The 27,369-nt window shown below is 38.2% G+C and overlaps 1 protein-coding gene across 12 annotated transcripts in view; it reads left to right on the top strand.

The window, feature by feature from the left end:
• BNC2 (basonuclin 2) overlaps positions 1–27,369 on the top strand; it is a 479,688-nt gene that overhangs the window by 157,908 nt on the left and 294,411 nt on the right. For 2 of the 12 annotated variants that reach the window (XM_010857049.1, XM_010857046.1), the window contains exon 1: positions 21,139–21,514. The exons of the other annotated variants lie outside the window; for them this stretch is intronic. In XM_010857049.1, coding sequence (XP_010855351.1) covers positions 21,512–21,514 — 3 coding nt within the window. In that variant the 5' untranslated portion in view covers positions 21,139–21,511. Of the gene's footprint in view, positions 1–21,138; positions 21,515–27,369 lie in introns of those variants that run through there. 12 annotated transcript variants of the gene reach the window in all.

Genomic DNA, 27,369 nt, shown 5'->3' with positions numbered 1-27,369 from the left:
GGGCGCGGGTGGAGGCGGCGTGCGTGACGGCCTGAGCCTCTGGCCGGTCCCAGCTCCTCCGCCGCTGCCGCCGCCGCCGCCGCCGCCGCCTCTTGCGCGCTGGCCCTGCGCTCCCGCCGCTCCCGCTCGGCTCCCGCCCGCTCGCCCACCCGCCGGCCGGTGCACTCACACTTCGGCAGCCTTGGCGTCCTCCCCAGAGCCGTCCTCGGGCCGCCTGGCTGCGCCGCCGCTGGCTCTGCAGGGAGGGTCGACGTGTCCGCCCAAGGCCGCCGGCTGCTGCTCGTTAATCAGCGGAGCCCGCGGCTCATACCGTGTACCGTGCGCTTGGTGGTACCTACGCGCCCCGCGCGCCTGGCTCCTCTTGCACAATCGCTGGCTCTGCGGCTCCGAGGGGGAGCGAGGGGGAGAGGAAGCAAAGGGAAACAACCCAGAAACTTTCATCTTGGACTGTGCTCAAGCGAGGGAGGGAAGTTCCCTGGTGCCTCCCTCCCAGACACGTCTTTGCTTTTCAAAAGCCTCCATCAGACCCACACAAAGCAAGAGTTAGTATGATACTAGCCTCCGCACGGCACGAAAGTGTGACTGTACACTGGGATTTTAAGCAGATGGAGGTTGTTAGGAAATGGGTATTGCTTCTCTCTCTCTCTCAAAAAAAAAAAAAAAAACTTCAATTACTTTCTTTTATGGAAACCTACTTTGTTTGTAAGGAGTTCATGAGAACTAAATACTTTTATTGAGTTAATTTGATTTTTAAAGTGTTGGTGAAGAAGGAAATAAACCAGTTTACCAGACTGGAGACTACCACAAGTTTAGAAATACATCTGCGAAAGGTAGTACAGAGAGCCAGGGTTTTGTAGCCTTTAGCTAGGGAACAGTTGTATCACACAGTTCTAGATAGGATAAATGCGTTTGAATAAGGTGTATTTTGACATATCCTGTAGAGGGACCCTGATTACTGCTGATACAGTAAGCTGGGATTTAAATGCAATCAACACAAGCCCAATAAGCAACTCTTTATGTGCAATTTCCCATTCTTGCAAGTTAAAAAGTTCATTTCCTCTCAGAGATATTCTTTGGCTTGCCACTGCCCGGTGCTTTGAGAGGTGTGTTTCTGAGGCACATCCCTGCCTGGGTGACTCTCTTCGTGGTTGGAACACAGAGTATGTTTTCACTGACCTTAGGACCAAATAACTTGTTCTCTACTTTAAAAATTAGATATCATCTTCAGGGTTTTCTTGTTACTGGAGGTCGTGGTCTGTGTATGTGTGCGTGTGTGTGTTTTGAAAGGGGAAGTTGGTTTAGGTCTCCCTCTAGCTAGAAAAGAGTTAATAAAACCAGATAGAGATAATGATCAATTGATAAATGGCTATTGAACCACATAGATGGTGTTAGATTGCTTCTTTGGCACTAGCCCATTTCCAAGTAGATTTGAATCTAAGGAGATTTTAAGTTGTGCAAAGCATTTTAGCTAAAAAACAAATAAAAGTAAATTACATAAACGGTGGATCAAAATTGGAAAAATAATTTGAAATTGCTCAGACAGAGAAATTGTGCAGCTAAACCATTATGATGTCTTTGATCCAGCTGTTTCACTCTCTGGATGTATAAAAATCTCTTCTGTGTGTACCTGTGTTTATATACGTGTGAAAGTGAGCATCAGTGACTATGGAAAGAGTAGAAATATAGGGAAATAATTTATGCTTTATGGCTGCTGTATGAGGTAATGTTAATTATACTATTTACTAAACAGTACAATGAAAGGAGAAAATCACAATTTTAAAAAGTGTAGTTATTTTATTTTATATGTTTTCTTTATTTTTTGGTTTTGATGTAGTTGGCAACTCCCTCTTTTTTCTTCCTGTCATGGTTATTAAATGCTTAGCTCCTCTGCATTTTTGGAAGGCATCTAAAGAGGGTATAAGTTTACATGTTTTTTTTTCCTCCTTCAGGATGATGTTTTAGTTTGTATAAATATTGTGTAAACTTAAATTGAAACTGTGTGTAAATCCTAAAATGTGTACTGTACATGTTCAATATACATGTTTATTTTCCTGACCTATAGTTCATCAGCAATGCTGATTCAGTGTGTGTGTGTACATGTGTGTAGGTGCCAATGTAAGGAAAGACACTTCTTGACATGATCTCTCTCGAAGCCAACAGTTTCAAGGAATACTAGTCTCTATTACACATTAAGCCAGTTTTTGTCTTACTACAGGTAAAAGTTTGTCCAGTTAAAGCTGCAGAATTTTATATTTCTAAGGCCTAGAGATATTTTTCCTGTATTAAGATTATTTTAATTTCTAAGGGAAAAAAATGGACTTAGTTCATGAAGTGAATATTTGGGGCATTTTTTTGTTTCAAAGTTATCTGTAATAAGATAAAAACTGAGAGATTGACCTGATCATTTCTTTAAATATTAGAAAAGCCTGACTAGCCAGTTTCAAAACTGAACTATAGAGAATTCACAATCCGTATTATTTAACTACAGCAAAACTTAAAGTGGGAGATAGCTCATAAATACTGAAATTTAATATTCTAGCGTTGTGTCTTCTATGGGTAATTTAGGAAGTAGGGATATAAAAATCTTTGTCTTTTGTTTTGTATGAGCCAAGTTAGATCTGCTTATATGTAAATATTTCAGTCTGTCTAATTCTAACAAAAAGATACCACAATCTGAAGCCAATTTAGATTTGGTGGAACTAAGTCTATTCCGCTAAAGTTCAAGATATGACAATTTGACTGCATTTTCTTGCCTCTATATTTTTCTTCCATATTTTAGTATGATTTTTTTTCAAAAGGGATAATATTTTCCCATACAGACAAATACTTGATAACCTTGAAGGGCATGACTCTTAACTTCTCTAAAGGGAGTTCTTCTTTGGGTCACTTTGATCAGTGACAGGTCGAGAATAACCAGAAACTCTTTGCTCATCTTTTCTGTTCATCTCCTAGAGTCCAGAATGTTGTTTTGCCCATTTTAACCTCACAAGGTATTGTTAAAAGCAGAAAATAAGGTCTGCTTTTGGAAATCGTTGTTGTTTTAAACCAGGCTTTAAATGATGATTTTTTTTCCATTTTTGTAAATACTTTGTTCATGTGAGAGAATAGCAATTAAAATTGTTTGTACTCCCTCAAGGGATGCAGTAGTCTAATAATATATTTTGAAATCTTCTCAGAAATAAAACTGTAACAGGTAAAGGGCTAGAGCTTATGCTTTACACATTACTAGAGGCATTTACCTTTTATTATTGGTGAGGTATATTTAACCTGTTTCAAATAAAATGTGAATCCCTTAATAAGGTCTCTTTTCAGACACGAGTGAAATACTAAGTTAGAATTATAAATGACTCTGTGCATCATTATGTAGTAATTTAGGATTCACCCAATGATGTAACAAAATTAACAACATAATTTCATTGTGAAACTGTGTCTTGTTAAAGAACAACTGTCTGACATTCTCCTACAGTTGCTTTATTTAACTTCATGCAAATATTATTAGTAGTGACATTTTTCTATTGTGCATTAGATTCTCTCATTAGCATGATGTGTTAGTTATCACCAGAGAAATCGTTTCCTAGATAGGTGAGGGGCAAACCAAGAAAGCTAAAAATTAAATCAGTGATTTACATTAATACCAGAGCGTCTGCTCACCAGAGATAGGACAGAATCAAGCAAACTTTCTCACTAATATAAAATCTAGCCCATTTCAGAGAAATGATAAATAAAATATATTGTCAGAAACATATAACAACATTGCTGGCATCCATTTAAAAGCAGGTTCGATATGCATTTTCCTCCCAGTAGTCTTTTAGTTCTTTCTATTCATATAGGCAAGCACAGTTTCCGTTGGTTGAATCTATATATTTAAGTGGAAATGGTGATTTTGTCTGACTTCCTACCTTCCCCCCCCCAAATAATTTGAATGTTTATGCACTAACAGTTTAAAAGGCACATAGGCAGTGTTTCTTACAAGTCAGATGCCTAATTGTATATCGTGGTTTGATTCTTCTTTCTAGTTCATAGCATGTATTTTATTCTTAACTCTATCCCCCTCATGCAGCTGTCCCTTTTAACAGAGGATGTATATTCTTATTTAACCAGAGCCCGGAGTAAAGCAGTTGATAGTTAATGGTCTTTGAAAATGACTTTCACTGCCAGGCATCAGCCATCTCTAGGTTTCTGCACTTTTCCTCCTCCCTTTTTACTCCCCTTCTTACAGTTGGTGTGTTTCAGTAATCACATCTTACTAAAAAAGGATTAAATTGACCAAACTGACGGTCTTGATGCTAAAATAAATATTTATATTATATTAGGAGGCATGTAATTTCAGCCTGTTGAATTAGTAGGCTCCTACCTCCAATTTAGTTTCCTCTCTAATTTGTGTGATAATGTTTTAGATTGAAGACTTAACTGTAGACATCTATTCCAATATAATTCTTCTCATCCATTCTTATCATGTAACACTAACATTAGGAATTTGGGTAATTGTTAAAATACAGGTTGTAGCACAGGTGCTTGTGTGTTGGCCTGTACTTTGTAAGTGTGTATAACAGGCAGACTTCACTTAATAGGTACTGTCTAATTTGTACTGCAAGGGGAAGGAACGTAGTAGGCCCTATATATGGTGTTTACATACATGTTAAAGCAAATAAAGCAGGCACAAACATATTCTCAGATGGATATGTGATATAGATTGGTATATATTAAAAAAATCTGTGCACACATTTCAAGTTTATTTTCACCATGATACAGTAAGTGACTTTGAACATAGTAGGTGATCATTTTGAAATTATTTTTCTCGTGTTTCTATCATCTGCAAACTGGGCCTGTGTGTCTGTGTATAATCTGTAAGGCCTTAGCAAAAGCTAAGGTGAATCAAGTAACCACAGTCCAAAAACAAATCCCTAAAGGTGTAGCTATGTTATCTATATAATTGTAGGTATTTTTTAATAATCATATTTATGAGTGTATCTTAACGTTGACTGATAAATCCCGTTCCTCATGCGTGGCGTTATGGAAATCTGATTGATGGAGTGACAGGACAGATTTGGGCTCCCACAGCAGCACATCCTCCCACTCCTGTGTCAGGGTTAAGAGCCGCGGCAAATCCTCCCTAACTAATTAGATGCTGAGTAAGGCATCTCAGAGAAGTTGGGGCAAAAGTGAATGGGTCACAGCCAAACAGGATTGCAAGGACTCCAGTGATAGAGAAAGCATTCAAGTTTGCCAGGTCGTTGTGACATGGGGAGCTGACTCCACGGGAACTGGCCGTTACAGATAGTGAGCTGGCGTCACCCCGTTCCATGAAAAACACACATTCTAGTGCGTCTCTCTTCCCACCTTGCCTGTCTGACACACCCTTAAAGAAAGTTAGATTGGGCATCTGCCTTTATCAGTCTGCAAAGCTTTCGAGAGGGCTTTTCCTGTAAACATGTATAGCTAATGGCTGTGAAAGGCCAAAGAAGTATTTTCTGAACTTGAGACTTTTGATTATAATGTGTATATGTATCAAAAGGCATGAGACAAGACACTGGAATTTGCCTTTAGCTTGTGTCCACAGTTGGAATCATGGTGTTGGAATTGAACTACGAGTTAACTCCTTTCTTTCCCGTGGAGTGTTGTCAGGGAACTTTTTGGTAACAGGGAGAAGAGAGTGAATTGTGGGGTGACTTTTTCAGTGAGAGAATTTTTTTTTTCTGGGAGTCCCTCTTGTTGCTGTCCAAGGAACATGGAACTTAATGGTTCCAAGATTTCCTTTCACGTGAGGTTTGGAGCCTGGTTTGTTCTGTGGGTGGAATGAATTCTTCACCATGTGAAAATCCTCTTGTCCCTCTCATGGTGTGTTTTTGCCGCTACATAACCATGCTTCTCCAGGCCTTGGTCAGAGAGAAGATTGTTTGGGGATCGTAGGAAATGATTGATCTTACCCCTGTCTGCCAAAGCTGATGCCATTTTTATTTCCTGAAAGCAGCTGGCTTCCACATTTTGCTTGGTGATCCTCCATCTCCTTAAGAACCAGGGAAAGGAGGGGAAAGAGAGTCAAAAACCCTTTAAAGGAACTTTGACATCTATTTTTAAGCTTTAGAGAAATAAAGGAAAAGAGGCATAATTCAGGCACAGCAGCCTTTCTGTCTTGACATACAAGCAAGACATTGTATCGAAGAAGGAGTTTCTTTTCCTATAAGATACAATTGTAAACAGGCGCAAAAAATAAGAGGAAAAAACTTTCTGAGTAACTAAAGCTCCAGGAAGTTTTACTATGTGCAGATGACACCCGGGAAATGATGCCTGGGCAGTGACATCCGAGGTACCTTGGCTCCTCACCGAGCAGGATCTGTACTGCCTTTTCCCTCCCCAGCTTTAAAAGAAAGTTTTAGACACTGGGAAAAAAAAAAAAAAAAGTATTGATTCTTTTTTAATTTGTACATTCCCTGTAGGAACCCTAGCAAATTTCATAGTGTACATTCAAACCCTAAGGTGAAAAATTTATGACTGGAGTTCATTTGGTTGAGGGTGGTGTGCGGTGTTCTATTCAAACGCTCTGGATAGCATTTCATGCCACAGAATCAGAGAGCAGGAGAAGAGAAAAAGAGCTGTATCATTTCTTCATTCACACAGCCTTTCTTAATGGAAATGCTTGTGGAAAAACAATGCATTACTCAAACTGGCTAACGTAGAAATCAAATTCTCGGCTTATTAATCATCATTCCAATTAAAAAAAAAGAATTGATCCTTTAACAACAAAATAATATCCTTTTGTTTTTCTTTAATTAAGCCCGTCAGTTTTTTCATTTCTCTCTGTGAAGAAAATGAAAATAATCTTGAACAGTAGGAAGTTACTCATTGTAACAGGGATTCTCTTGAGCATATCTGACATCTTATTTACTCAGTATTTTTGGACTGCAGTCTTATTTTGCTACTGTCTGTAGGGTTTGTGTGTTGTTGCTGGGGGCGGGGAAGGGGGTCGCTTTAAGTCTCATTTCTGTTTGGTTGGCAGCCACTTACTTAATGACCTAAATACATGATTAGACTGTTTTTTCTTCCTATTCCTGTTCCCATAGACCTATTAATTTTCTTGCTTTATTCTCCTTTCCTTTCTTTTTTCTTTTTCTGGATTTCTCCTTACTTTCACTGGCTCTGTTTGCCCTAATAAAAAGGAATTAAAAGGAACCTTCTTGCCAGTACATCACTCTGGCAGAGGGATGGAAAGAGGTGCCACCCTCAGATGTGGTCCTCAGCGTGGAGGTGCTGACAGGAGGACTGTCCTGAGTTCTGCTCCGTAAGGCTTCTTTAAGTCCGGGCGTGATAAAAACATGTAACCAGGGGCCCAGGCTTATCATTCAAAGGCGCTGAAAGGCAGTTCAACTGGATCCTTCGCTGTGGAAGAAAGTACTTAGCTGAAAAGAGATTTTGCTTTTCTCTTTTTCTTTTTTAAAAGTAATTCTTGGCTTTATCATCTGTGCAGTTAGATTTACATCTGCACAGGAGAGCATTTTGTTAGAAGGAAAAACGTGAAGTTTTCCATCAATAGGTTGAAGGTATGACTCTCTGAGACAAACTACAGTTAATAAGAGTTAACTGAAACGTTGAAGAAAAAAATAATCAAAGTCATGGCAGGGCTAATATTAATGGATGACAGTATATATTGAAATGGAAAACATGCAGTATACAGAACACAGTGAGGATTCACTGCTATTTTGTATTTAGTAAATTTTAACCCATTGTCCTACGCAGCTGAGAGACTGTTAAAATGGACAAGGTTCGAAAATATTATTCTACATGGAAAGACACGGCTTCCAGTCCTTGGACCTGCTGTGCTTTTGTGTGACTGTCATGAATTTTTCAACTTTATTAAGGTATCTCTTAGTGGCTATTTGTTCTCTAGACAGATCTTCAGGACTCATAGTTGATGATCAGAGTACCTGAACTGGGAGTTTAAACAGAAAAAATCCAGGATAATGAATGTTTTACATGCTGAAAATAATTACGTTCAGCTGGCTTAACATAATAACAAAACTAATATTAAAATGAGAACCTCTATCTAGGGTTTTCAAAATGTTTTTTTTTTTTTTCCTTCCATTAAAATTTAAGCAAGAAAAATTTCATTGGGTTAAATCATTAGGAGGACTCTTCGGGCACCTAAATCAGGCATAGGTAAAGCTGCCCACTCCTGTGCCCTCTCCCAGTGCCGGAGAACAGGGGACATGACTGGAAGGCCACGTGCAAGAAATGGGGCAGTAAGTATACAATGACTGTATTCAGGAAGACACCTCCTTGTTGACCTCACGTCAGAACCTAACTCAAGAGCCAGGTAGGATCTGTAGGGCCTATCTAATATTGCATTTCTTTTTTAGGTATTCATATTAGAATACCAGAATGTACCAAAACCAAAGCCCTGCTCTAGACTTTGTGGGAAGACTTCCTGTAAGACCCCACATGGTCGAGCATCTGTATGTGGTGTACAGACAGGCAGGAAGTGGATACCTGTCCTTCTGTTGGCTGTGGGAATTAAGTGATTCATTTTTAGGTTTGTTGGGGATTTGTCAGTGGCTGCCTCAAATGCAGTGAGCATATGGATGGCTCACCTTAAAAAGGAATTCCCCTTCTTAGGAATGTCATTTAAATGACATTTAAATGATCCCTTAGTTTGTACCCTTTTGGCTTCTTGAAGGTAGCTTTTTGGTGAAGCTCTTTGTCATTCATTGGGAAAGAGCTGGAGTGATTCTTACTTTGTGACTTGCCCATTTTTAACCAGTGGAAAACTATAGTTACCCTCAAATGAGTTAGAACCAAGCTGAGATAGAGATACCAAGATTAGACTCTGACCCAAACTTCAAATGTCTCATCATTTTCCTTCCCAATCATTTCTCTTTGTTTTCTTGGACAACTTTGGAAAATATTCATGGGACTGAATCAATCTTAAGATATCTTACCAATCCTATTGTCTGTTAAACCGAGTTCATTGTGAAAAAGAATTTTTCCATTTGACTCTTTTTTTTTTTTTGGACATTTATTATAAATGAAGTAGGAAGGGATCGAAAGAGAAGTCCAACATTTGGGAGAACTTGTTTCAGTAGCTAGCCTGGGAGCCTGAACCCTAGCTTCATACAGGTGAGATGCGTTATGGGAATAAAAGCCTTGTGCATTTAATGAACCCCGCCTGCCTGTCAGCTTGGTTTTTCATGCACCATTGTTGTTCAAATAAGAAAAAGAGAATGTTCACAGCCTGTGGTGAGATTAGAGTAATGAAAATGAAGTGCTAATCTGTCAATAGCAAGCATATCTCATATACTGCTTCCTGGGCCACATTTATGCGTGTGTAATATATTCCAGGTTTTCTCATGACCAGGGAAGCTTGGATGCTCGTTATATTAAAAACACCCTTTTGGTTAAAAGTGAGAAGTTGGTCATTTTTCCTTGGGCAAATAGTTATTTTTAATAATTTCTTCATAAACCAACTGCCGCCTGCCTTCTGAGTTTGCAGATGATCCACTGTTCTTTATGTGCTAGTGTACCGGTACTGTGGGTCTCTCTCTTCTTTCTTCCTTTTTTTTTTTTTTAAACAAATACAAAGTGTTGAAATAAGCCTTAGCATAAGCCTAGTTTGAGGTTCGATTTCCTAGAAATCAGTGATTCATAGAAAGAAGGAAGGAGTTAAGTGAATGTAATGCTTCATCCCTATATAATACAGATTAAATATTATTAAACATTCATTATCTCATACTTTTTTTTTGTCTTGACACAGTAAAATGCAAACAAAAATAACCAAATCAGGAATCTTCTAGAACTCTTTTATGTATTTGCAGTCAGCTGCCATGATGTGAGCCCAAGGAGAAAAGCTTAAAACTTTGGTCATCATGAATGGAAATTAACTATATTTTTTCCATAAAATTCCCCTTTCTAAAATATTATAGTAGGTAAATCAACATGAATGTAGTGAATTATACATTTCCTAGAATTTTTTTAATCAGTTTACTCAATTATTTGAGAAATTAAATTTTTTTCCAAAATGATACTCTTAAAGAAAAAAGAGTAAATTTAATCTTAGATTATAACAAGATGTTTTAAAGAAAATCTGAACATTTACATGTATGCTACCCATGGGGTCATCTCTTTTAAGAAGCCTCTTAAGAAATGGTTTCAGAAGAAGTGTAAAAGGTGTGGGGAGAGGTAAATTAATAATTGAGTTCCAGGTGTCTGCTGCTAATTGCTTAAAATTCAAGCATAATTGATATTAAGGAAAAATGCTTCCCAAAAGGAATATATAACATTGTTGTTCAGCTTTTGGGTATAAGACTTTATTTATGGAGCTCATACTTTGGGCATTTTCTCTTTTTCTATTCAAATAGGTGTTAAGGAATGCAGTATGATTGTTATGATTTTGTAAACTGTTTACTTAAAGTTGTTCAGGTTGTTAAGAGTCAAGAGAATATGGGGATTAATGTCTAACTGAAGTAAATTTGGCATGTGTTCAAGGGTTACTTTCTTAAGGTGAGAATGGAAGAAAAGCACCTCTTTTAAGGAAGGAAACACCTAATTAAAAAAATAATCTTTCAAGAATGTGGTCCAGTGATGAAACATAACTTAGAAACACTCTATGAAAGTTGATTTACATTTTCTTTTTAATAAGTTGGAATATGGCTAGTCATAGCATATTTAATACATTCTGAACTGTATAGTACTTCAGAGGTAGTCTGTTGATATTCTCGGAGGAAGCAAAAAGATACCTTCCTCTGTTAAATAGGGTGTTTCTAATTTGTTTGTAAAAGCTAGTAATGGATAGAAGTACTATCTTCTTGTGGTTGATTGGAAGTAGAGAAATAGATTTTCTCCTTGAAATTACTTGCAGTTAAGGGAAAAAGCAAAATAGATGTGCATTGTAACTGTCATAGACATCTGCTTTTAGGTAATCATTTTTAAAGAAATATGCCATGACTTTTGGGGTCATTCAAACCTGCAATAATGTCTATTTAATATAAGTATAAATGTCAGGTTGTGGCATACATGTGGAGCCAGTAAAGACGAATATTTCCTGTGATAATATTCATGCATCCTAAATGTTGACTTTTGAAATTTACCTTGAAGATGTATTCTATTTTCACATTAGGGTCAGTTTTCACTTAAGTACAGGATCGTTCTAGAAAGGAAGCACAGAAGTGTTAACATGTGAAGGAACAAAATGGATGTAGATCCGAGTAACAGCATTGACTTGAGCATCTTTGCTGGGCTTCAGGGAAGAATGTGGTTGATTGAAAACCAGTGTAAATGTTTTGTTGAACCACTGTTTAAGATGAGATCATCAGTTTCGGATTTGCTTAAAATTTTTTTTTTTAAATTTTGAAAAGCAGTTTGCTTGGCACTTAATGTTTGCTTGAACAACTGTATTTTGAAAAATCTACCCACCATCTTACATTATGCAAACTCATGAAATAAGAAAGAGAAGATACCCTTCTCCTTTTCTTCCACAAACTCTGTTAACCCTCTTTGGAGTTTTATGTCTTTTTAAAGATCGAGTTGCCCAAAAGGGCCACGAGGAAGTAAGGTAGTAACAAGCAAGAGTGAATCTGATGGGGGACTGCAGTGCTTCAGAAGGACCTTGTGTCAACCACCGTGAGGTTTTAGCTCCCCAGATCCAGACAGTTGTTGTCAGGTGGGGATGCAGGCCCTGTGTTGTGAGATCCTTCTCTTCTCTCTCTCTCCCTTTTTTTAATGGGAAGTCAGAAATCCAGATTTTTATGTGGACTCCCCTGATTTTTAAATCTTGGCAACCTTTTCAAATATTTTTAAAAGTGTGTGGTCCAAACAAAACTCATCTGTAGGCTTTATTCAGCCTAGTGACTGCCAGATAGAAACCTCTGTTTTAGATAGTATTTTAATGGATGAAGATAATAGTTTCATTGCATGTGAACATTCATCTTGGGAATTCCCCACTGGGATGAACCAAATTCTTCATTTTTTTTTAACAGTTAAAAAAAAAGGTTTAGTAAATATATTTCTGGTGCTGATAGTTTTGATGTATAGCTTTTCTTCTTGTGACCCACATACAAAGAAAAATCAAATGTGAGCAAAACAAAAAATAGAGCCTTTTAATAAAAGTTGAAAAGTAAGAATTTTAGAATTCTAGGGAAGAAAGGGGAGATTTCTAAATTTGGAAAAGAATTCCATGATTTGTGTCAGTAACTGATGTAGATGAAAAGTTGAATTCAACTATAAAGAGCTTTTTATCTCACCTTTAAGCAGTGGATCATTGGCCCTGAATCTTTGCGGGATTGCAGTAATTTACCAGGCAATTGACTATGATGTCACGGGGAGGAGATGAACCACAAGGGGAAAACTTCTCTATGCTAGTTCATACAAGGCCAATATTGTATACAAGCTTCTAGAAAACATCATTTATGTTGTATAAGATATGTTTTCAATGCTTGTGTAAATTTTTTGAAGGGACTCTTGAAGATAAAATAATCTATTTATAGTTGAATTTCTCTAGGCAAATCAGATATCAGCATTTTCAACAGAACCAGTAATTAATTGGTTTGAATTTCAAATTGAAGGTCATCCTGTTATTGATTTTCGTGGGAACAGGAAACAACATCTTGTTAAAATGATCTGCAAATGGTGCCTCCGTGTGCCTAGTTTCTGTCTAGGGTCTTGTTGAACAGCATCAACGTCAGTGTCGGGCTCCAATCAGAAGGGAGTCACTGCTGATATAAACATAACAAGCTGTTGGTTTGCTTCCAGAACATCAGAGAAGAGCTGAGCTGGAACAGAGACCAGAGAGTAACAGTTTGTTTTATATAGTAAGTCAGGTATTTTAACTCAAGTGACTTGTGCGAATTGTTACGAAGCATCTGTCAGTGTGTCAGAATGATGTTGGTATGCCATGTTCAAGAAGTTTAGCATCAACACAATTGTGACTTACCAGTTTTAGAAACCTTTCAACTAGGAATTAGATAAAATAATCTTTCATACTGGGGAGGGAAGCATTGCCATAAAGAGGGTGGTGAAGAATGGAGGATAAAAGAATATACTCCTTTAGATGCTCTTCCTTTTTATAAAATAACATTTTTGTCTTGTATTTTAGAAGCAGTTTCATTGGTGCATGTACCAGGCTGTTTTAAAGCAGTCCTTTCTTTCTCCCTGTGTTTATACTTCTTGCAAATGGTGTAATGTGAGGGTAACATGAACGAGGTGGGTGGCAAACATGATGCCTTTCTAAACCGAAATAAGTATTTTAATTTGAGCTATGCGAAACAAGTTGGAAAGTGCAGCTTCTTCTTAGGGTTCAAAGTAAAATTCTTAATAAAAAAAAAGGGGTGGGGGAGGAGGGGGAGCCTTCCATTTTAAATACCCTGGAGCTGTGAATGCAGTTATTTCCAGGTTGACTTCATTTTGTGTAGGCATGACGGTGGCACCAACCATCTACGTTAAGCCTTAACATTCCACAAAGCCATTTCAAGTTTATTATGAACTTCAAAGTCTGCTCATCCCTAAGAGAATATCAAGTTTAAGCATGCCACTGTGCCATAGTCACAGTCAACTTTCTTCAATCAAGAAGTGACTTTCTTGAGTCAAAAAGGCTGACTTTCCTACAGGTGATCCAGTCTTTGAGTCCAGTGCAGTCATCTCGCTGATTGTTGCCCTCCTGAGTTGCTAATCTGTCTTGTTAGCAGTGGTTGGAAAGTACCCCCAAATAAGGCTGGACTCCTCACAATTTGTTTAAAGCTTTACAATCAGGTCACCATTCTTTTTCAGCTTTACTCCTAGAGCTCAGGTCATTGATCCTATTTTACCAATTCCCAGTTGGAGTTTCATTACAGGTTTTAGAAACATAGGGGAGTGTGGGGGAAGATGCTGATGCTTCCCAATGCTGTCCCAATTCTTGCTAGTTTCTACGCTTCAGATGGCTACTAGTGCTTTGGGAAAGAATATGGGGCTGTTCAGCCTGATCTCTTGGTGTTTAGCATCTCTTTTTAAGGAAAGGAATTCTTCATTTCCTTTATGTAAAATGCCTACCCTTTGGGAGGCTCCTGGTCTTTAGTTCCTACCTCACTTAATAAACCACCCCTGCCCGTAGTATCATGCATCTCAGAGATGGAACTTGACGGACTAGTCAGCATTGCAAAGGTCACCCTAAAGCTATTGGCAGCATACACTGCCCTTTGTTGCTCAGTGATTATAAAGCTACCTTAGCAGTTAACTGGATGGATTTGACTGAGCTGCTTTTCCCGAATACCAAATTATCCGTTTCTTATAAACACCTGATCGAATGCCCAGTCACAAGCTGTCTCAAGTATATTTTCAAAAGATATCTTTAACAATACTTGAAATATCAGTGCTTTGGCCACCAGAAGGGGTAGTGTCCATTGCATTGTTTTGCTTCAGTGAAAATATTTCTAAATTATTTGAGAGTTTTTGCAGTATCTGAAATGATAATGTTCCAACAAATTAGAAAATTAAAGGTGTTCCCCAAAGTTTCCTTACATTACAGCTTGTCTTCTGTTAGTGTAGCAGTATTTAAAATCATGTTGTGAATTGACTGTTTTTTAAGAGAAATGCTATAAAACTTTATTTCCTTTCATGTTATTTCCCATGAATATAAAATATGGAAAGAGCTCTTTTGGTTTTAGGTAATAACTTTAAACAGTATAAAACTGGGTTTCACCATTTTTGTGTATTCAAATGCACTTCACAGTTTTCTTACTGAAATATTAGTTCAATTCTATTCAGAATTATAGAGGAATAACTAATAAACGATCAAGCTAGGCAGGGGAACTGCACTTGAGACTTGAGTTTTGTATTTTGCATGCTTGCATTGATTTTGTGATACCAGTACAATCTTGATATACTTTCTAGTACACAGGTAGCATCTTTGCCTTTAGCTGTCATTTAAATAGAGATGAGTAAAGAGTAAATAATTATCTTTACATGATGCATGTACTTTGGACTAACTTCTCTCTCAAATATGTGATTTGCCATATACTCTTACCTCCTCCAGTTCTGTTTGGTCCTTGTTGGATTGGGTAAGCAATTTAGGCATTTAAAATTACTTCTTGTTTGGTTTCAAAGCGAGTAAGTAAAGGTGCAGAGAAATCCCTTCAGTTTACCTTTCAGTATCTTTGAACCAAGCAAATTCTGTCCTACCTTCCTGTCATGCATCCATTCAGTTTCTCATTGAGCTAAATAAGCACATCTATAGCAGACTATATTCCCCCCCGCCCTCCAAAATAATAGGATGGAATCAGCATTCAAATAGATTTTGTTGCAAAAATTCAACAATCAAAGGAAGGGAACCAAACAAAAATGATTTAAAATAAGATGATGAACATGAAGTTCAGGTACTGGACAGTATCTGAAAGCAAAGTATGGTGATAAGAGTTTTGTCTTGCAGGTTCTTAAGACTTAAACGTTTGTTGAAAAGACTCTTTTTCTTTAACCCAGAGGTATGTTTATCTTAGAATAATAATCATTTCATGCTGTTCATTTTTTTTTTTCTAGCTGACCCATTCTCCAGACCTTTTAAAAAAAACTTTTCTAAGTGGATGTAAATTCCATTTTAATTAGACCAGTGCAATCTAATACTGCAACTAGCCAGGAATGGAAGAAACATGCTGGAAGTTAATACAACCCAAATCAGCCATAGCCAGATAATTCCCCTGATCTTTGTAACAACCCCCTTCCCCACCTCCACCATGAAATGACCCTGTTGTTCTGGAGTTTTAACAAGACATTTAAGGTTCATTTAAAAAAATGATCGTCCTTTACAGGATTCTTTGCTCTTGCATTTCTCTTTCTTTCCCTTGCCACACAGCTGTCATTGGTATAGGAGAGAGGTTGGGGGGAGGGGAAGAGGAGGAAGCCCTGTTCAAATCGTGTCACGTAGCACTAATTCATCTGCTCTCATTAGAGGGAGCGAGGGACAGCAGTGATGGCCAAGAGCTGCACTCCACACATGACACGCGAACAGTTTGGGGAATAGAAAATTGCTTTCTCAGGAAGCCCAGCCAATTAAGGACTTGACCATATTGAATGTCAAGTGTTAATTTAGGTTTTTCTTCATTTTCCCAGTAGTAATGCGGGTCCTGTGATGAGCAAATACATGTCAAGTAAAAGTTGATTGCATGAAGGACCCGGGTATTATATGTCACTGACAAGTCACAAATGTACTGAAGTCTTTTAACCCCTTAGGTGGGTGTGGTGGGGGAGGGGAAGGGGAGAGGATTAATGTTACCATAATGATAAGAATAGATAGTTTATGTGGGGGTGGCATGGATGGGACAGACAATAATGGTAATTCATGCAAAAACCAGAGATAGGACAAATCCTACTCTGAGGGCATAGAAGCCCTTGAAAAGCATATAATACGATCCTCGGCTGTTGCAGACATGGTACTCAGAATATATATTGTCTGTTTTAAGATTATATGAAAAGGGAAAGTAATGTACTCTATGGTCTTGACCTAGGAAATGCCTTATTAATTATCTCCTTTGAAAGAAAGAAAACATTCGTTAAGTAATCACACTCTTTTGGGCATTTTAATCCTTTGGCTCAGTGCAGCTGTCAAATTTCCAGTATTTATAATTTCAGTTTCAAATCAAATACTCATTTAAAGAAGTAGCTGTGTAATAGCAAGATGCAACATGAGACCAAAAGAACGTGTGTTGTCCATCTTGAGTATCTCTGGAGGGTGGTGTTTAGCCAATAGAAACTGGTAGAAGGTCAGTCATTGTCTTTCATTTCTGTTGGTGCCCAAGTGTAGAAAGGAAGAGATTCAAGCTTCAGTGAGTGAGGTAACTTTGCCTTTTTTAACCTGAATGTTGCAGGTTGCCCATCATGTATAGCATCTCATTTCCATTCATCAGCATTCATTTACATGTGAATGTCCTGAAAATAAGAGAATATCTGTTTCTGTTGCAGTTGTACTGGTAGCAAATAAAAATATCTGCTCACTTTAAAACAGTGCTGTGTGTGTGTCATTTAAACAATCTTAAAGTGAAACTCAGAGCAGTTACAATCTGGTCATTTTCTTCCCTTTTTATGTAATAATCACGTGTCCCCTTCATATCTTTAAGGCTGTCACCTTAATTCAATACTTTCTTGAAACTTACTCTCTTCTATTTATTCCACAGTTTGTAACATACTTGCCTTTGTGTCTTGACAGTGCCTGCACTCTGAAGACTTAAGTCTGATAGTGCTTTAAATTTGGCAGCAAAAAGTATTAAGCCTTTCTCTCAGGTTAGGAGCTGTGCTATCATTAAATTAAAAGTTGGTTAAATTTACATTAAAGAACAGTTAGGAAACAATTCCAAGAATCTGATGTCTAATAAAATATTTTTTTCTTAAGAAAGAAACATTAGGCTCTTAAATGCTGGGATGTAATGTTAGTTCTTTTACATCTCCCCTCCCTGTCTCAAAACTAACCAAATAAAATAAACTAGCCCTCCCTTCCCTTCCTATGTTGATAAGCTCTGTCTATGGGACTCTGGTGGCATTTCAAAAGTACTGTTTAATTACACTCTGATTGTCAGCAGCTTCTCTTCCGCTGGGTGTGCTGAGAGACTTAAGTAAGTTTCCGTAAAGTAAATTCTGATGATGGCAGCTCGGGGTTGCTGATTCAAGTTATTCCTTCTCTTCTGTGTCACTTTTGACGGATGGTACCTAATGCAATCAGCCACAGGCCCACAAAGCCTTTCCTTGGGTTTCGTTAGTAACTGGACCCGGGGTTCCCCTCCTCCCCAGATCTTGCCTTCAGATGTTCACTCCTTCCTGCCCCCCTCCCCAACATGTCAGCCCGAATAGGAAAGGGAAAAGAACTGCAGGACTACCCAGGACAGGCTCTTCCGAAACCTCCATCTCCCGGTGGTGCAGTCAGAGCTGCCTCCCTTTGCGTGCCTTTTTGATAAATTTAAGAAGTCAAATCGCTGACACAGATAGATAATCCAAGTGTATAGGGTGAAGAGTTATAAATTAACACATTATTCCCTCTTAATGTGAAATACTTGAGAATGCATTTTCTCAGTCCCCTGACATCTTACCCAGTGAGGGCTCGCATTGTACTTTTCAAGTGGCATTGATTTGTTAAAGCGCTGAATTAGCATCTCTGGCCAGCTGCTTGATCCACTGTTGTGTCATGGGGCTCCTATACCTCCTCTCTCCCCAGCCATCTCTTTTTTTCCCTTCAGTCCTCCCTTAGCTCTCCCTTTGCATTTTGTTTCTGCCCACCTCATTCTCTGTCTGTCTGCTCCTTCTCTTTCCTATTGCTTGTGTGGCTTTCAGTCTGGTTTCATCCTTCTGCATCTCTCTTCTTTTCCTTCCCTCACTATTTCATCTACACACTTCCTTTCTTGTCTCATCTTGTTGCTTCTGAGGGTTGCCCTCACTCAGGGTTAAAGTCTGACTGCCTGTGAGGGTTAAAGTCTGACTGCCTGTAGGGGGTGTGAGGTGGGACACTGGCAGGGACTACTAGGGGTAGATGACTTAGCAAATCCAATAGCTCCAAATAAACTCTCCCGGAGAATAGATTAACATATGCCTGTTTGTGCTTATCTTAATAGGGGTTGGTGAGAAACATCTCACCTATTTTGCTTGCTAGAAATTAAAAGGTAACTTACAAAACTTTAAAATTTGTATTCCCAAATGCCATTTAACACAGTAAAATTTTCTTTTGGTTAAGTTAAAGGTAAAGAAAATTACTGACGGTTATCACAGACTTGATCATATGCTTATACCCACACCAAAATATTTCTGCAAAACTTTTGCATTGGTGCAACTTTGTGCAATTCAATAAACTTACTGATAGAACTTGCTTTTCTTACAGGTTGGGTAGTGTTCTGATTCCATTAATTTGGTACCGTTTCATATAAAAACATGACTTCCTCATGGTGCCTCACTGTACCATAGCAGTATTAAGGTTATAAAATTGGTTGACAGTTTTTTTATTTAGAAATAAGGGATGGGTTATTTCTTCTTTTTAGCAGTGTGTCTCAAAGTTTCTGAGGTTTTCAGAGGAACTGCATCACAATTGAGAGGTTTAACATGCTGCATGTGCATGATCACAGACTTTACTCTCTTTCTCTAGATAACTGGTCGAAGATGCTTTGAGATCATCGTGTTGATTGATTTGATATGAGCAAAAAAGTGTATCTGCCTGAATTTAAATAGAAATTATCCTCTGTAATTTTAGTTTCATTGCTTTAAGTAGTGCTGTCTGCAGTTTTACTAGGCTTCCCACTAGTAACATAAAAATTGGATTTGAATATACTTTGGTAGTAAGTCAGATCATTTAAAAAATCAGATATCTTTATTGCTGGATTTTATATACGTTAAAATGACAATCTGATTTCAGCATTTATATTTTGAAATGGAAATATTTCACATAGGATTTGATAATCTTTGCCTCTCTGTTGGCTTGATTTCCCACCCCCTATTCCTCAAGTCAATTCCTTTTTTTTTTTTTAATTAATTGCTGTCCTCCTAGCTAGAATTAGCATGGTTTGGCTAAGGTGAAGGGATTAGAATGACTCTTCAAGGCATGATAATGTCTGTTTAAAGAAAAGGAAGAAAAAAAAGTCTTTTAACTGGGGCTTAAGACTAATTCCATCTACTAAGGAGACAAAAATTACGCTAAAGGAGACAATTTGGCTTTATTTTCTGTTCGCATGTTAACCTGCGTAACAATCATTATTTTGTATTTTAGGGTGTTCTCTGAAGGAAGATGTTCTTTACTTGCTGTAGGAAGGGGATGTGACCTCATTCTAGGAGATTAAGTCTGGAACACCTTTTGCAGGGATAACCACAGTTCACCTGGCTATATAGTTCAGGGTCAAGGTCAGGGTCAGGAGGGACTTGCTTCTTAGAATGGCCTCTGAATAGAGTAGAGAGGACAAATTAGAGGACAAAAAAGTAGGGCAAGGTTGAAAGTGAAAGTGCCCCATATGAAAATAGTTAAGGATCAGAAAAGGAAAAAAAATAGAAAAGTAGAAAGATCTGGAAGGCATACTTTAGAAGTGAGAGAGAAGTTGAGGATAGAGGAAAAAAGAGAGGTTGGAGGGACAAACTTATAATATCTTGTAACTTTCAAAATTAGTAAAAATCAATACTTTTGTAAATGGCTATACAGTACCAAATTGGCATCACTGCAGAGTCCAAAATTAAACATTTAAAAACTTTTAGTGTAATTTTTGAGTATTCATTCGTTGTACATTTATTTTCTCTTGTTCCTTAGTTTGTCGCTTCTGTTCCTTGGAAGGCAGACAGCTCTGCACAAGTAATAAATCAATACATCTGAGTTGAAAAACACAAATAACTAATTTGTTCCTTGTTCCTTGGGTGGTAGTACTTTAGCCACATGAAATGGTTAAGTGTGGATGTTTTATTTAGAGTTCAACACTTTTGAGTTTTTTCTCTAAAATTCTCTGGAGAAATCAGAAAAATTTCTGTTTTTGTATTTTGTAAGTCTAAATGAAATGTCACTTAAATGCAGGAAGAACTGGCAGTTTTGATAAGTTGTCCCCAAAGCAAACCAGCTTGTCAGTAATCACAACCTAATTATGAAGGCAAATACAAAGTTTGTGTTTTAAAAAGTCGCAAGACAAAGGAAAAACCAGAAACAGACCCTTCTCCAGCACCAGGCACAGCCTTCACCCCCTGCCCCCCTTCCACAGGAGCCCTTCCATAGTAGCAGTAATAATAAGAGAGAACCTTTTGGCTTCAGCCCAAGTCCTGTTGAGAGGGAGCCGCCAGCGGCCTGCACCGTGTGTGTCTCTGCAGAAGTGCCAGAGTGACACACGCATCACAAGCCGGTCACAATGCTAGGGGTCAGGGGTCACGTTCAAGAGCAGGGTGTTGCTGGACCCGGCCGAGGAAGCAGAGGTGGCCCCTCTGTGCTCAGTGTGTGGGTCTGTGTACTCCTTTCCCGTCAAAGCTGGCCCGGCAGGGCCAAAAAAGCGGTTCCTTGGCAGGGTTTAATGGCAGGATGATGTAGTCTGTTGTGACTAGTGCATTCCTTTCAGGTTAAACTAGGGAAATGGCATTGTGTTAAAATTCCAAGTCGCATGAATGTTTTATTGCCACAGTGCATTTAGCCCTCTAGGGGAGTGTGTGTGGCGGCGGGTGGGGGCGGGGGTGGCGGGGGGGACTTAGAGACTCAGGAACTATCAGAAGAACACTTCCCTTGGAAAATTTTACCCACCAGCGTGAAGCTGATTTGCTGTGATGGTCACTTAGAAGGGTTTCGCTTTTTCCTAAACTGACTGTTTTAAAAGTCTTGCCATCCGGACAATTACCGGCTGAAGAAAACACGGCAGGACACAGGCAAAGAGGTGGCGAGATAGAGAGGAGGAATGCGCCAGAAAGGAGCTGAGCTGCCTTCTTGTATAAACTGCCCGAGAGCGGCAAGGGCCCCCTCCCCGCCCAGTCCCTGTTCCCCCCTTCCCTGGGCTGAGCTTCGCTGTGCGCGGAAGGCCAGGAGCGATCAGTTACCCTTGCACCGCTGACGGCGAGGCCACTGCAGCTCATGGTACCGTATGTTACCAGTCAGCCTCCCTCATTCCTTCTCCCGGGCTGCTTTTGGGGGCTGTGTGTGGGCGGTGTTTTTTTTTTTTAAACCTTTTCTCTCTAATAACGGTTTCTACTAGTCAGAGGGATACAGTTTGGGAATGCAGAAGGACTGAGAGTTTGAAACAAAACAAACTTAAGTATGGCACTTTTTTTTTTTTTTTCCTCTTTTTGGCATTCAGAAAGGAGAAACCAAACCATTCTAGTGCAGTCGCAGCCAAACGTTTCCAGTGTGATTTAAAACCAGGAATTCTGGAAAGAGAGCAGTTTAATTAAGATGCAGGTCATCTGGGCTGCGGATCTTGTAAACAGACTTTCGTACAACCACGTGAGCATCTTTAGGGTTGGAGGGCATGGCTCAGGTTCTGCCATTGTCTGGGATGTATCCATTTTGCCAATTGCCCCCACCAGTCCCTCTCTGGGGAAAACTAGCCTGGCTCTTCACTGCTCCAATAGTTTGAGGCTTACGTTTACTCCGGGTGTGTATGATTGGACTGGGGTTGTAATTGTGCATGTTGAATGTAGCTGTCTGATGGCTTCGTGATTTGACCTGACTCAGGTTAATTTATAACAGATTAAAATGTGGATGTATGGAATGGCCTCCTGATTTTGCATTGGGACTTTATAGAATATTAATACATCTGATTTTTTTCCCAGTGAATAAGAGAAATACAAATTGTCTTGGGCTTACCTAAATAAATATATCATCTTAATTTGCATTTTAGGTTTGAATCGCCTATTGCTCTTCACTTGCAAGCCTTAATACTTGCTTTGATTCCATGTTCTTGTAATGGCTCATTTTTCTCTTCCTTAGTAGTAACTGATATATAAGACATACATAAAGTTGAATGTGTGTGTACCTGTGTGTACACGCACACTTTGACAACTGCCTCATGAATGCAAGGAAAAACTTTTTATAGTTGTTAAGCCAGGATAGATTCCCACTGATAAGTTATTTTTTAGAATCTTATATAACAGAAATTTAAGTCAAGAGTATACTATAAAACAGTAAATTGTGAGTGTGTCTGTGTGCCGTATTTATAGAGTTTTGGGTACATGATTTATGTATTTCTATAAAATGATGGTTTTGTCCAGATAGACCTCCTGAGTTTAATCTGATTAGTGCTGTCCGTAGACGGTTTATTATTTATAAACAGATACATTCATATTGTTTATGGGAGGTCTTAAACCAACATGCAGTCAACTCTATGGCAAAATCAAGATTGATGTGTGGACTTGGCACTTCAAATTTTAGATGAACTCATTAGATATTTTCACTTACATTCTAGAGACTACTCTAAGAATTCTTTTCAGTGCTGAATGTAATCAAGTGGTAGTGATGAAGTTTTCTTTTGATGATTTTTGTTTCTAGTTTCCAGTTTTAAAGTGCACTTTTCAGAGGAATATTAAACTTAACTTTGTGCTGGATTTCTTTTTCCCTTCTAGCCAGTTTCAAAATTAATTCTTTTTCCTAAAAAGTAGAAAAACTTGTCAACAGTGCCAAATTGAGGGGAAAAAAGTCTATCGCGTATGCTTAGATTCTCTAACAAAATTTGTTATCCTGATCATGGAAGCAGTTCTTGATTATAAAAAGGATGTTGTGGTTGTATCCAAACCCTTTTCAATTCATTAAAATTGCCCCTTTATAATCCAAGAGGGAAAGAATGGAAATACCCCAGTATCACATCTCCTTAACATGAAAATTAAAGTTGATTTAGTATTTTTTCCCTAAAAATCAAACTTTTTAAAAGCATTAATACTTATTCTTTCAGCATTTTTCTCTCCCCATTGTAGCAGCATTATTGTTTGACATTGCAGAACTCTGGTGGGGATTGAGAGCTGTGGGGGAGTTAAAAAGATTGGTCCCAGGTTCGGATTCTCATGTTGCCACTTACTTACGATCTTTTGACCTTGGGTGAGTCACTTTATCCCTAACATTTATTTTCTTCTGTTTTAAAATGGGGGAAAGAACACTTGGAAATTTGTCAGGAAGATGAAATGAGACAACACCCATGAAGTTCAGGCACATAGTGGGTGTTCAGTAAACTCTGTAGATCTTGTTCTTTGAGCTTGTCTTGAGGCAAGTGTCCTTGGAAAGCTTCTTTTTTTTTTTTAGGAGGGATAAATTTGAATGTTTTAATTTCACCAAATATCAATAGGAAAGAAGATATTAAGTATTGGCAGACAGCTTTCTTTCTTTTTTTTGAGAATTGCTTTGTATCAGCCATTAGTCTTGTGTTTTCACCACTCTGCAAAATTCTCACTGGGATGACCTTCCTGGATGTCAGAATGATGCTGTTATTTCTGAGATATCAGTTATGGATAACCAAAGACTAGAAGCTAAGCTGGCAAATTCTGTTACATTCTATTTACCTTTGTATCATCAGTTCTAATCAATCCCTTGAATCAAAGCTGCTTGCTTTATTATCAGTGTTGTTTAGTCGCTAAGTCGTGAATGACTCTTTTGTGACCCAGTGGACTATAGTCTGCCAGGCTTCTCTGTTGATGGAATTTCCCAGGCAAGAATATAGAGTGGGTTACCATTTCCTTCTCTAGGGGATCTTCCCAACCCAGGGATCGAACCTGTGTCTTGTGCATTGGCAGGCAGATTCTTGACTGCTGAGCCACTTTGGAAGCCCACTCATTATGGTTAGCACTTGGTAATAGAGCTGGAAGTTCCATTATACAGGTACCCTGGTCTCTGTCCCTGGCTTTGTGAATGTGCACTTGTATTCATGGAATCAGGGTCACACTAAAGCAAATAGCATTTACACCTTTTAGTAGAACTAAATGAAAGAGTATAGCAAGGCACCTATATGTATATTGGGGCAATATTTTATCTTCATTTACAGTCTTGTACTTTGCCTTAAGTGTAGTTAAGGGCTTGGGAACTATTTGTTGAGCAGAATGTGCTGCTCTTACTGTCTTTTAATCCTGGATTATGTTTTTATCAAAAGTAATTGTGTTATGTGTAGTACATTAATATTGTCATAGATGGTCTTAGATTAGCATTGTTAGTTTGCCTGACATTTCATTTCTTTTAGCCAACACTTGTTTGAACATACTGTATCTTTAGATCTAAAATAAATATTTGGTTTAGCGTTCACTTTCACCTATTGCTAAGAGTAAAAGATGGATTAAAAACCATCATTTCATAAGTACCTCCTAGCTCACACAGTGTGCTAAGGGTGGTACTCACTTTATGTTATTCAACTCTTAAAAAGCATTCAGGGCAGGTACAGTTATTTTCATTTTGCAGATGAGGAAGTAAAGGTCTCAACTCTGTATCCAGCAAGTTTGACCCCCAGAATCTTTGCGTTGTTCCTTACATTCTTCATCCATCTATAACTTAAGTCAGATATTACAAAAAATAGAAGATGGTTGTTGAACCCACCAATTTTTGCTTTTCCTTTCAGATTAAATTTTGCAAGGAAACCAACTTTAAGAACTGATAAAAATTAGACCTGTTCTAGAAGAAAAGGGTCCAGCCTCCGAGTTCTATCTTTGATCTGTGGAATACTTGCTTAGAAAAATTAGAGTCTAATGCCTGCACACCCTCTAAAAAGGAGGCATAGCAAACCCAAGTAGTCTGGGAGTTAAAGGGTTTGTTTACCATGGTGCAATTGTGGGGAATTCACAGGAAGGCTAATCTCTCCCTAATTTGAAAAGAGAACATAAGAGAAAAATAGTGTGGGGTAAATACTAGCGTAAAAAAAAAAAAAAAAAGCTATATCATTGTACAGCTCTTCACATGTTAATTTTCAGGGCACAGCTTTTGTTCAATCCAAAGTGATGAAGTAATTTTATTGTGGGAAGAGTCACAAAAGAATAAGTCACCACTTTATGTTTAACAGGAGCCTGTGTCTACCAATGTATACAGATTCCAGTTTGACAATATTAAAAAGTTGTGCTCTGTGTAATGTATAGCATATCCATAAAAGGTATACACACCATGTGCATATACAAGTAAGTGTAAGGATGGAGAATATGGGTAGATTTAACTCAGAAATGTTGAAAAACATACTATTTTAAATAAATTGCTTATAAAAATTAGTCAACATGGTAATTTTGTAGTATCTTTATAGACCAGAAATTTCAAGGTTTTTCATCTGCTAAATTTATATTGGGATTTTGTACAGTCCTTCATTAGAAAATTAAATTTCCATTTTATCAGCATGGGTGGCAGAGACTAGGTTTTCTAGCCATATGTGTTTGCACTTGAATTTGTCTCTTCTTTATGTGACTTTGGAAGCTCAGTTACTTCATTACTAAAATGAGGGTTAGAATCGATGCCTGTAAAGTGTCCGGCACAGAGAGGAGGATGGCGCTGTTGGCTATTAGCAATTTCTTCTTTTGTGGTTCCTGATGTTAATTTGCAAGCCTTATGCAGTGTTTAGTTAGCATCTCTGTATCGCTGGTGGTACTGAGTTCTTAATAATTGTGTCATGTATACACTTAGCCTTTTCAGTTAACCACTTTAAAAAAATACTTATGCCAATCTTGCTAAAGCTTAGTTTGGCTGAAGAAAATGAGAGTAGAGGAAAAATCTCCCCTTTCTTACTCTTCACTGAGAATCAGTCATTGAGCAGCATAATTCTAAAATCTTGCGTGGCTTTTGGGTACTTTATGAACCTTTTTATGGTAACCCAGAAGCAAGACGCTGATTGAATTAATACATTTCCATGGAGGGGCTGTTCTTTTAACCTCTCTTCTTCCTCCTCACCCATGTATGCTTTGGTAAGGGACTTTTCCAATCCACAGAGGAGGGTGTCACGCTGGGGATGCAGCTTCATAGATATGCAGGCTACTGGTGAGCTGAAGAGCCTTTCTGTCTTTAAGAAAAAGGCAGATTAGAAACAGTACCAACCAACCCAGAAGCCCTATCCTAACCAAAAAGAAAATACAAACTCCCCGCCTTTATTTTCTGAAAAACCTTGTGCTTTTTATATAACGCAGAACCTAAGCATAGCATGCTGACTTTGATTTTTAAGTTTTAAAGTTTTTTTTTAACAGCTTTTATAAAGGGTGCATCTTCATTGTGAAAATCTCATTAAGAAGACTACAAAGAGAGTAAACTCTTCCTGAATGGCTGCCACCAAGGAACCATTTTATTAACATCTTTTTTAGTCATCCTTTCTCATTTATATATACAAACAGGTGTATGGATAGATGCTCATTACATAGAAGGATTATGGGTACATGACTTTTTAAACTCGGGCATGTCATAGGTATCTTTCCATGTCTGTAAGTAAAGCTATCCATCATAATTTTTAATGGAGTCTTAGTGTATCATTGTACTCTAATATACTTAATGAGTTCTTGGTTTGTGGACATTGAGGTTGCTGCCAGTTCATTTAATTTACAAAGAGTGGTGCCTCAATATGGACATTCTTCTGTGTACTTGTATTCTTATTTACTAAAGGGGATTTCTTGAAAGTGATGTTCCTGGGAAAAGGGATACAATTTTGTATATTTTAAAACAGTGGTTGGCAAACCTCTTCTAAAGGCCCAGATGGTAAATAGTTTAGAAGCCATGGGTTTCTGTAATAACTATTCAATTCTGTCTTTGTAGCCACAAACAGCGGTAGAATATATATGTATATAAAGGAATAGGTACAGCTGTGTTTCAATAAAACTTTATTTATTAATATAGAAGTGGGCAGCAGTCTAGCATTTGGCTCAGAGGCTGTAGTTGCCTGCTCCTGGCTTGAAACAAAGGAGAAACTGCTGGGGGCTGGAAGTCTATCCCCAGTTGTCTATACACTGTTCTCATTGCATCTTAGAAATGTCTTCTTATCTGAGGGTAGTATAATGGGT

Source organism: Bison bison, unplaced genomic scaffold, assembly GCF_000754665.1.
Source record: "Bison bison bison isolate TAMUID 2011002044 unplaced genomic scaffold, Bison_UMD1.0 scf7180017864376, whole genome shotgun sequence".
Lineage (NCBI taxonomy): Eukaryota > Metazoa > Chordata > Mammalia > Artiodactyla > Bovidae > Bison > Bison bison.
The sequence above is the reverse complement of the archived record's forward strand: the minus strand, read 5'-3'. Positions and strand labels throughout refer to the sequence as shown.